The sequence below is a fragment of the Primulina eburnea genome, unplaced genomic scaffold (assembly GCF_022965805.1).
Source record: "Primulina eburnea isolate SZY01 unplaced genomic scaffold, ASM2296580v1 ctg590, whole genome shotgun sequence".
Classification (NCBI taxonomy): domain Eukaryota; kingdom Viridiplantae; phylum Streptophyta; class Magnoliopsida; order Lamiales; family Gesneriaceae; genus Primulina; species Primulina eburnea.
In genome coordinates, this window is record NW_027331376.1 from 248,616 (window position 1) to 260,147 (window position 11,532).

An 11,532-nucleotide genomic window follows, 5' to 3' on the forward strand; every position below is an offset into this window, starting at 1 on the left:
TTGCCTAGGACTAAGAAGGGGAGGGATTCTATTTTTGGATTACTTTATGGGCTAAACTTTGCTCAATATTGTTGTAATCTACTACTTGTCATCCTCAAACGGATGGACAAACTGAAGTTGTCAATAGAACTTTGGGTACACTTTTGCGTGCTATTCTTAAAAAGAACTTGGATTGACATTTCTATGGACTTTATTTTGGGGTTGCCTAGGACTAAGAAGGAGAGGGATTCTATTTTTGGATTACTTTATGGGCTAAACATTGCTCAATATTGTTGTAATCTACTACTTGTCAACCTCAAACGGATGGACAAACTGAAGTTGTCAATAGAACTTTGGGTACACTTTTGCGTGCTATTCTTAAAAGAACTTGGATTGACATTTCTATGGACTTTATTTTGGGGTTGCCTAGGACTAAGAAGGGAGGGATTATATTTATGGATTACTTTATGGGCTAAACTTTGCTCAATAAAGTTGTAATCTACTACTTGTCATCCTCAAACAGATGGACAGACTGAAGTTGTAAATAGAACTTTGGGAACACTTTTACGTTCTATTCTTAAAAGAACTTGGATTGACATTTCTATGGACTTTATTTTGGGGTTGCCTAGGACTAAGAAGGGGAGGGATTCTATTTTTGGATTACTTTATGGGCTAAACTTTGCTCAATATTGTTGTAATCTACTACTTGTCATCCTCAAACGGATGGACAAACTGAAGTTGTAAAGAGAACTTTGGGAACACTTTTGCGTGCTATTCTTAAAAGAACTTGCAATGACATTTCTATGGACTTTATTTTGGGGTTGCCTAGGACTAAGAAGGGGAGGGATTATATTTATGGATTACTTTTGTAAGGTCCAGGAACTTAATTAGCGTAACCTAAGTGCATGCAATCTAGGATTTTTATTTTTTAATTGTGCTTAATTATTTTATGCATAATTCATGCATGATAGGATTTAATTCATGAAATTTTAAAAGTTCATGCATTAGGGTTTCTAGGTGCATTTCACGTTCGATCGAGGATCGGAGTCCGGAGATTTCTCAGGAAAATTATTTTATTACACGATTTATTTTATATATTAATTTAAAAACATTTTAAGTGTATTTTTCAAAAATGGGATTTTATTTGGGTATTTTTACCCGCATTGTTTTATTTTTAACAGTACGCAAAATTTATCGAGTCGGGGGACTTTTTAATAGTTCGGTTAATATTTTCAAAATCGTTTCAACACGAAATATTTTTCGGGAGTGCGTTGGGATTTAATGGGCCCACTTTTAGGCTTGTTGAGCTAAATTTCGGTTTTAAATCTTTGAAATAATATTAGGGCCCATTAATAGGTTAATTAGTCATTTAATTGTTATATAATGCACTCTTAAACCTAAACCTAGCCACTTTGCACCTCTCAGCAGCCGACACCCCACTCAAAAATTTCCTCCCCCTCGGTTTCAGAGAACACACCAGCTCAAGGCCACGTTTTTGGCCTCTTGTTGCAAAGAAATAATCTCCGGCTCCCTCAAGTCATTCTTGTTCTTCCACGCATCATAAGGCACGCATGTATCATTTATTTCTACATCATACACGCCATATATTCGCTTTAAATTTCAGTATTTTAGGAAAAGCTTATGATCTATGTCATGCAATATCTTTGAAGGAACTTTACATGAAAACTTGCATGTTTCATTGTCTTTCTCACGTTTTCTTTCTTTCTACTGATTTCCTGGTGCGAGGGGCCGCGGTTCTTGAGTATCTAGAGGTTGCTGGTGGTGTCAAGTCGCTGGTATAAGGTTTAGAAATCTTCTGGACGTGCACGAGTGGAGAGCCGAGAGTTTGGAGCAAGAGGGGCGATCGGGTCCTACGTTTAGTGTGCAGCCATTTCATTTTATTTTATTTAAGTTTGGTTTTAGATGAGTCACTAAGGTTCTAATAGTGTGTCTTGAGGGCTGGACAGGTGGTGTTGTAGGGGAGGACCGATGTGTGAGGGGTTGGGTCATGAGTAAGTTGGTGATTGCTCAAGGGAAGGGTGGCCGAGAAAAATCATTTATTACAGCAGGTTTAGCCGTGAGTTAAGGGGCTGATTTTGGGGAGATTAGGGGCTGTTAGAGTGTGTTTTAAGGATGGGTTAAGTTTGGGAAAATTTGGTTTAGTTTCGGTTCAATTCGGGTTAAAACCGGGACCCCGGTCCAAGTTTTAAAACGAATCGATTAAGTTGTATTATGAACTCGAGTCTACGTCTAGGAATACTTTTAATTATGTTTTGGGATATTTTAAGAAGTTTGGTAAGCTTCGGGTCAATTTTAGAGGTTCAGGGGCGAAACGATAATTTTTGGGTTTCCAGGGGCAAAATGGTCATTTTGCGTCCGGGGTGAGAATTTGGTCCTGGCAGCGCCCTGAGCACAAATCATGATATTTTAAATGTTTATGCATCATGTTTCTGATTTTTACGCTATTATGATAATTATGGTGCATGCTTGGTTTAAAGGAAAAATTATGTATACGCATTCTTTTTATTAAGTGATGAACATGATGACACGTTTTGAAGGAAGTGATTTAGTTGTGACTAACACGATGACACGATGACATGTAAGGCCCGGGCTCAGTGGGCGGGTAATGCCGTCGCTGATGTCCCTCGCCGTCGGGTACCGCGGTTACACGTAGATGGATCCATCGACTGACATGATGACACGATGATACGAAAGTCACAGCTAATGAACGGAATTCAAATTAAGAAATTTAACACGTATATGCTGATACGATTATACATGCTATGATTTTTACCATGCTTTGACATGACACGTTTATGTATACGATTTTACTGCTGACATGAAATGTATGTTCATTATGTTATTTTTCACTGCTGTGTGCTACGTATATGTATTCGTTACTACTGGTACAGGCGTGTTGAGTCTATAGACTCACTAGGCGTGTGTGATGCAGGTGAACATGTTGAGCAGGAGACAGGAGGTGCTGAACTCTGAGTAAGCAGTCCTGGTGCGGTGACATAACCCGAGGACCGCACGTTTTTCCGCATTTTGAGTGATGGTTTTTGGGAGAGGAGTTAAACATTTTATTTACGTTGAGGATTTTCATGACTTTTACTAATTTACATTTACATTGATATTTGTTATTTTTAATTGCGATATTTTCATTGCTAAATAAATATGATCTTTTAAATGTCATTTTTAAAATGATAGCTTAAAAAAAAAAAAATTCCGCATTTTAAAACGAGCAGACGTTACAGTTGGTATCAGAGCAAGGGTCCTGTATAGGGTTATGCCACCGCCAGCTTCTGCCGCTCAGTCTTCAAAGCCTCAAGTCTGTAAGCTTTACGATTTTACTGTTTTAAAATGATTTATTGTTATCACCTGCATGATTTCATGATTTATGCATTATGATGAGTTACTGCTTATGTTTAACTGTTTTACGATTTAAAGTTCTTTAATTTCAAAACTAGATTAATTGCATGATGGGTTACGTGTTGATTGGACTGTATTCAGATATGCCTCCCAGACGTGAGCCTAGGATGGTCAGGGTGGACGATATTCCAGAGGGTGGCAGGGGTCCTCCACCACCACCGCCAGGGGACCCAGCTACCCGAGTCTTAGAGGGTATGGCCAGACTTTTGGAGCAGGTGCAACAGGCTCCTAGACAGCAGACTGACATCTTTGAGCAGTTCCGTAGGCTCAACCCGAAGGAGTTCGGGGGTACTACTGATCCGTTTGTTGCAGAGGGTTGGATCAGGTCGTTAGAGTTGCATTTTGATTACCTGGGGGTGAGGGATGGCGACCGGGCCAGATGCGCCATTTATATGCTGAGGGATGATGCGTCCTTGTGGTGGAAGGGAGCCGCACATGCAGTGGATGTGGCTACTCTCACATGGGCCAGATTCAGAGAGTTGTTCTTCGGGAAGTACTTCCCATCTGACGTCAGGGGCCGCCTGACGAGAGAGTTTATGAGCCTCAGGCAGACAGATTTATCAGTGGCGGAGTTTATCCGCAAGTTCGACAGGGGCTGCCACTTCGTGCCCATGATAGCAGGGGATGCCGCCCAGAAGCTGAGGCATTTCCTTGATGGACTGAGACCTACTCTCCGCCGAGACGTCATGCTGATGAGGCCGGCGAGTTATGATGAGGCCACTGCCTGCGCTTTTCAGGCAGAGCAGGCACTGCGGGACATAGATTTTGAGATGCAGCGGAAGCGGCATCAGGCCCAGTCCAGTGCACAGCCACAGAAGAAGCAGTACACAGGGCCACAGAGACAGCAGGGGCAGCAGAAGCCCCAGGGACAGCACAGGGGGCCAGGACAGCAGCGACCACCCCCGGCACCAGGGGCTCCTAGGCAGGAGGGGGGACCGCCGTGTCAGCAGTGCAACAAATATCATTATGGCAAATGCATGTGGGGCACCTATAAATGCTTCGTATGCAAGCAGGAGGGGCACAAGGCTGCAGATTGCCCTCAGAACAAGGGTCCCACTACCGACAGGGCATATGTGATGCATGCCGAGGAGGCTGAGGAAGAGCCAGACTCGACATTGATTACTGGTAACCCTTTGGTTTAAGATTTTAAATTATTGTACTATTACATAGATTTTATGCTTGTTTGAAGACTCAATTGGGGAATTTATAACCTAGAAAGATTTAGGATGCATGTTCTACTTGGTTGGGAGTAAGAATTTAATTGTTTAATATGAGAAATTTTAGGGACCTGATTGTAATAACAGATAATTTAAGGACCGAAATGCAATTTTCGAACTTTAAGAGGATTAATTTGAAAATTTTGAATTTTCTGAGGAGGAATGTCAAATTTTGGGGAATGACATTTGGGTTAATTCAGTGAATTTTCGAGGGTTTTTGGATTATTGCCGATAAGAAGTTCCTTAAATTCAACTCTATCAGATTTGATGGTATGTTTTGTCGCAGGGAGGATATGTATTGCAGGTGTAGCCACGCATGGATTGCTAGATTCAGGGGCTACGCATTCATTTATATCCGAATCTTTTGTGAAGCGACTAGGAATCATACCAGTAGCGATGGATTTGGGTTTCAGAGTATCGATCCCATCCGGGGACCAGATGTTCACCTCCCGGATAGTGAAGAGATTGGAACTTCGGTTACAGAAGTATTCGGTGCACGCAGATTTAATAGTGCTACCACTGCCCGAGTTCGACATCATTTTGGGTTTGGACTGGCTCTCTTCTCATGGAGCAGTCATAGACTTTCGACAGAGGTCAGTTTCTGTCAGACCGCCCAGTGGGAGGCCATTTGTTTTCGAGGCAGCTAGACACCAGCAGTTCCCGCACGTCATTTCCTGCATATGTGCGAGGAAGCTTATCAAGAGAGGCTGTCAGGCGTTCTTAGCCAGTATAGTGTCAGTGACAGAGCCAGCCAGCCAGAGACTGGAGGATGTGGAAGTAGTCAGTGATTTCTCCAGTGTGTTCCCTGACGATGTTGCAGGCATTCCACCAGACAGAGAGGTGGACTTCTCTATTGAGCTCATGCCAGGGACAACGCCAATATCTAAGGCGCCCTATCGATTAGCGCCTTCAGAGATGAAGGAGCTCAAGGATCAGATTCAGGATCTACTGGATAAGGGTTTCATTCGCCCTAGTTTCTCCCCATGGGGCGCGCCAGTGCTATTTGTTAAGAAAAAAGATGGCAGCATGCGACTGTGTATCGATTATAGAGAGTTGAACCGAGTCACAGTCAAGAATAAGTATCCACTGCCGAGGATTGAGGATTTGTTTGATCAGCTTCAGGGAGCTTCAGTGTTCTCCAAGATAGACCTTCGATCCGGATATCATCAGTTGAAAGTGAGGGAGGCAGATGTGCATAAGACCACCTTCCGGACGCGTTATGGGGACTATGAGTTCTTGGTGATGCCCTTTGGTTTGACGAACGCGCCAGCGATCTTCATGGATCTCATGAATCGCGTGTTTCAGTCATTCTTGGATCAGTTCGTCATAGTCTTCATTGACGATATTCTGATCTATTCGAAGAACAGGGAGGAGCATAGTCATCATCTAAGGACAGTATTGCAGACTCTACAGGATAGACGACTGTATGCCAAGTTCAGCAAGTGTGAGTTCTGGCTCGACAGAGTGGCATTTTTGGGCCACATCGTATCTCAGGATGGTATAGAGGTCGACCCCAGCAAAGTAGAGGCAGTCAGAGATTGGCCAGTTCCGAAGAGCGTAACAGAGATCCGCAGTTTCTTGGGATTGGCAGGTTATTACAGGAAGTTCATCCAGGGCTTCTCTTCTATTGCGGTGCCTATGACCGCTTTGACGAAGAAGAACGCCAAGTTTGTTTGGGGACCAGAGTGCCAGGAGAGCTTTGACAGACTGAAGCAAGCCTTGACCACAGCGCCAGTACTAGCTATGCCATCAGGGCAGGGAGAGTTTGTAGTATATACAGATGCATCGAATCTTGGTTTGGGCGCAGTTCTGATGCAGCAGGACAGAGTGATAGCCTATGCGTCCAGACAGCTGAAGGTTCATGAGAAGAATTATCCGACTCATGACCTAGAGTTAGCAGCAGTGGTTTTTGCCCTGAAGATCTGGAGACACTATCTGTATGGGGAGAAGTGCAGGATTTTCACAGATCATAAAAGCCTGAAGTACTTCTTCACTCAGAAGGAACTGAATATGAGACAGAGGAGGTGGCTTGAGCTGGTTAAGGATTATGATTGTGACATTAGCTACCATCCGGGTAAGGCTAATGTGGTCGCAGACGCTCTGAGCAGGAAGCACGCAGTGATTGCCCATCTGTCAGTGCAGAGACCGCTACAGACTGAGATTCAGAGGTTTGAGCTTGCAATTTATGCCAGGGGCGAGGCCCCAAATCTTGCTACTCTGACAGTACAGCCGACTCTGAGGGACAAAATCCGAGCAGGGCAGACTTCTGATGAGAAGCTACAAAAGTGGAGACAGAGAGACGAGACTAAAGGCCAGAGACTGTACGCAGTTGTGGATGGCATAGTCAGATATAGGGACCGCCCATGGGTTCCTGACAGTGATTCTCTTCGAGCAGATATCCTGGGTGAGGCCCACAACACTCCGTATTCCATCCATCCAGGGAGTACGAAGATGTATAAGGATCTGCAGTCATTGTATTGGTGGCCGGGCATGAAGAGGGACATTTTGCGGTTTGTCTCCGAGTGTTTGACATGTCAGCAAGTCAAGGCAGAGCATCAGAGACCTGCAGGGAAGATGAAACCACTCCCTATTCCCGAGTGGAAATGGGAAAACATTACTATGGATTTTGTGATAGGGCTTCCGAGGACTACTGGGGGATACAATGCCATTTGGGTGATTGTTGACCGGCTCACTAAGTCATCTCATTTCTTACCGATCAGGAAGACATTCACTATGACTCAGTACGCAGAGCTGTACATCAGAGAGATAGTCAGACTGCATGGGATTCCAGTGTCCATCGTGTCAGACAGGGATCCGAGATTCACGTCTGCGTTCTGGAAGAGTCTTCACCAGGCCTTGGGTACGAAGCTACTGTTCAGTACCGCTTTTCATCCTCAGACGGACGGTCAGTCAGAGAGGGTGATTCAGATTCTAGAGGATCTACTACGAGCTTGCATGATCGACTTCCAGGGCAGCTGGGAGCCGAAGTTACCTCTGGTGGAGTTCACATACAACAACAGTTATCAGGCATCGATAGGTATGGCTCCATACGAGGCACTGTACGGGAGGAGGTGTAGGTCGCCAGTTTACTGGGATGAGGTAGGTGAGCGAGCAGAGTTGGGCCCAGATATTGTCAGACAGACGCCAGAGTTAGTGGCCAAGATTAGAGACAGGATGAGGACTGCACAGAGCCGTCAGAAGAGTTATGCCGATCAGAGACGGCGAGATCTTGAGTTCGCAGTAGGGGATCATGTTTTTTTGAAAGTCGCACCGATGAAGGGTCTGATGAGGTTCGGGAAGAAGGGCAAGCTCAGCCCTAGATTCATCGGACCATTCGAGATCCTAGAGAGAGTTGGGACACTCGCATACAGAGTTGCGTTACCGCCGAATCTGTCGGGAGTTCATAACGTGTTCCACGTCTCCATGCTGCGAAAGTACATGTCGAATCCTTCACATGTGCTTAACTATGAGCCACTTCAGCTGACACCGCACTTATCATTTGAGGAGAGACCTACGCAGATTCTGGACAGACAGGAAAAGAGACTCCGAAATAAGGTGATCCAGATGGTCAAAGTCAAGTGGCTGAATCACTCCGAGGAGGAGGCCACGTGGGAGACAGAGACCGAGATGAGGAGTCGCTATCCGGAGTTATTTGGTATGTTCTAATTTCGAGGACGAAATTTTGTTTAAGGGGGGAAGAGTTGTAAGGTCCAGGAACTTAATTAGCGTAACCTAAGTGCATGCAATCTAGGATTTTTATTTTTTAATTGTGCTTAATTATTTTATGCATAATTCATGCATGATAGGATTTAATTCATGAAATTTTAAAAGTTCATGCATTAGGGTTTCTAGGTGCATTTCACGTTCGATCGAGGATCGGAGTCCGGAGATTTCTCAGGAAAATTATTTTATTACACGATTTATTTTATATATTAATTTAAAAACATTTTAAGTGTATTTTTCAAAAATGGGATTTTATTTGGGTATTTTTACCCGCATTGTTTTATTTTTAACAGTACGCAAAATTTATCGAGTCGGGGGACTTTTAATACTTCGGTTAATATTTTCAAAATCGTTTCAACACGAAATATTTTCGGGAGTGCGTTGGGATTTAATGAGCCCACTTTTAGGCTTTTTGAGCTAAATTTCGGTTTTAAATCTTTGAAATAATATTAGGGCCCATTAATAGGTTAATTAGTCATTTAATTGTTATATAATGCACTCTTAAACCTAAACCTAGCCACTTTGCACCTCTCAGCAGCCGACACCCCACTCAAAAATTTCCTCCCCCTCGGTTTCAGAGAACACACCAGCTCAAGGCCACGTTTTTGGCCTCTTGTTGCAAAGAAATAATCTCCGGCTCCCTCAAGTCATTCTTGTTCTTCCACGCATCATAAGGCACGCATGTATCATTTATTTCTACTTCATACACGCCATATATTCGCTTTAAATTTCAGTATTTTAGGAAAAGCTTATGATCTATGTCATGCAATATCTTTGAAGGAACTTTACATGAAAACTTGCATGTTTCATTGTCTTTCTCACGTTTTCTTTCTTCTACTGATTTCCTGGTGCGAGGGGCCGCGGTTCTTGAGTATCTAGAGGTTGCTGGTGGTGTCAAGTCGCTGGTATAAGGTTTAGAAATCTTCTGGACGTGCACGAGTGGAGAGCCGAGAGTTTGGAGCAAGAGGGGCGATCGGGTCCTACGTTTAGTGTGCAGCCATTTCATTTTATTTTATTTAAGTTTGGTTTTAGATGAGTCACTAAGGTTTCTAATAGTGTGTCTGAGGGCTGGACAGGTGGTGTTGTAGGGAGGACCGATGTGTGAGGGGTTGGGTCATGAGTAAGTTGGTGATTGCTCAAGGGAAGGGTGGCCGAGAAAAATCATTTATTACAGCAGGTTTAGCCGTGAGTTAAGGGGCTGATTTGGGGAGATTAGGGGCTGTTAGAGTGTGTTTTTAAGGATGGTTTAAGTTTGGAAAATTTGGTTTAGTTTCGGTTCAATTCGGGTTAAAACCAGGACCCGGTCAAGTTTTAAACGAATAGATTAAGTGTATTATGAACTCGAGTCTACGTCTAGGAATACTTTTAATTATGTGTGGGATTATTTAAGGTCATTTTGGTCCGGGTTTCCAGGGGCAAAATGTCATTTGCGTCCGGGGTGAGAATTTGGTCTGGCAGCGCCCTGAGCACAAATCATGATATTTTAAATGTTTATGCATCATGTTTCTGATTTTTACGCTATTATGATAATTATGGTGCATGCTTGGTTTTAAAGAAAAAATATGTATACGCATTCTTTTGTATTAAGTGAATGAAAATGATGACACGTATTTGAAGGAACGTGATTTAGTTGTGACTAACCGATGACACGATGACATGTAAGGCCCGGTCTCAGTGGGCGGGTAATGCCGTAGCTGATGTCCCTCGCCGTCGGGTACCGCGGTTACACGTAGATGGATCCATCGACTGACATGATGACACGATGATACGAAAGTCACAGCTCATGACGGAATTCAAATAAGAAATTTAACACGTATATGCTGATACGATATACATGCTATGATTTTTACCATGCTTTGACAGGACACGTTTATGTATACGATTTACTGCTGACATGAAATGTATGTTCATTATGTTATTTTTCACTGCTGTGTGCTACGTATATGTATTCGTTACTACTGGTACAGGCGTGTTGAGTCTATAGACTCACTAGGCGTGTGTGATGCAGGTGAACATGTTGAGCAGGAGACAGGAGGTGCTGAACTCTGAGTAAGCAGTCCTGGTGCGGTGACATAACCCGAGGACCGCACGTTTTTCCGCATTTTGAGTGATGGTTTTTGGGGAGAGGAGTTAAACATTTTATTTACGTTGAGGATTTTCATGACTTTTACTAATTTACATTTACATTGATATTTGTTATTTTTAATTGCGATATTTTTCATTGCTAAATAAATATGATCTTTTAAATGTTATTTTAAAATGATAGCTCAAAAAAAAAAAAATTCCGCATTTTAAAAAGAGCAGACGTTACAACTTTATGGGCTAAACTTTGCTCAATATTGTTGTAATCTACTACTTGTCATCCTCAAACGGATGGAAAAACTGAAGTTGTAAATAGAACTTTGGGAACACTTTTGCGTGCTATTCTTAAAAGAACTTGGAATGACATTTCTATGGACTTTATTTTGGGGTTGCCTAGGACTAAGAAGGGGAGGGATTCTATTTATGGATTACTTTATGGGCTAAACTTTGCACAATAAAGTTGTAATCTACTACTTGTCATCCTCAAACGGATGGACAAACTGAAGTTGTCAATAGAACTTTGGGAACACTTTTGCGTTCTATTCTTAAAAGAACTGGATTGACATTTCTATGGACTTTATTTTGGGGTTGCCTAGGACTAAGAAGGGGAGGGATTCTTAAAAGAACTTGGATTGACATTTCTATGGACTTTATTTTGGGGTTGCCTAGGACTAAGAAGGGGAGGTATTCTATATTTGGATTACTTTATGGGCTAAACTTTTGCTCAATATTGTTGTAATCTACTACTTGTCATCCTCAAACGGATGGACAAACTGAAGTTGTCAATAGAACTTGGGTACACTTTTGCGTGCTATTCTAAAAAGAACATGGATAGACATTTCTATGGACTTTATTTTGGGGTTGCCTAGGACTAAGAAGGGGAGGGATTAAATTTATGGATTACTTATGGGCTAAACTTTGCTCAATAAAGTTTTAATCTACTACTTGTCATCCTCAAACGGATGGGACAAACTGAAGTTGTAAATAGAACTTTGGGAACACTTTTGCGTGCTATTCTTAAAAGAACTAGGAATGACATTTTCTATGGGACTTTATTTTGGGATTGCCTCGGACTAAAGCAAGGGGAGGGATTATATTT

At 42.7% G+C, this 11,532-nt stretch overlaps 1 protein-coding gene across 1 annotated transcript; it reads left to right on the forward strand.

Moving 5' to 3' along the window:
- Window positions 1-3,444: 3,444 nt before the first annotated feature.
- On the forward strand, window positions 3,445-10,476 carry LOC140821489 (uncharacterized). Its single transcript, XM_073181979.1, has 2 exons — window positions 3,445-4,536; window positions 10,360-10,476. Exons 1-2 carry the CDS (start codon window positions 3,459-3,461, stop codon window positions 10,398-10,400), a joined length of 1,119 nt encoding a protein of 372 aa, XP_073038080.1. The 5' UTR covers window positions 3,445-3,458; the 3' UTR covers window positions 10,401-10,476.
- Window positions 10,477-11,532: the final 1,056 nt, after the last annotated feature.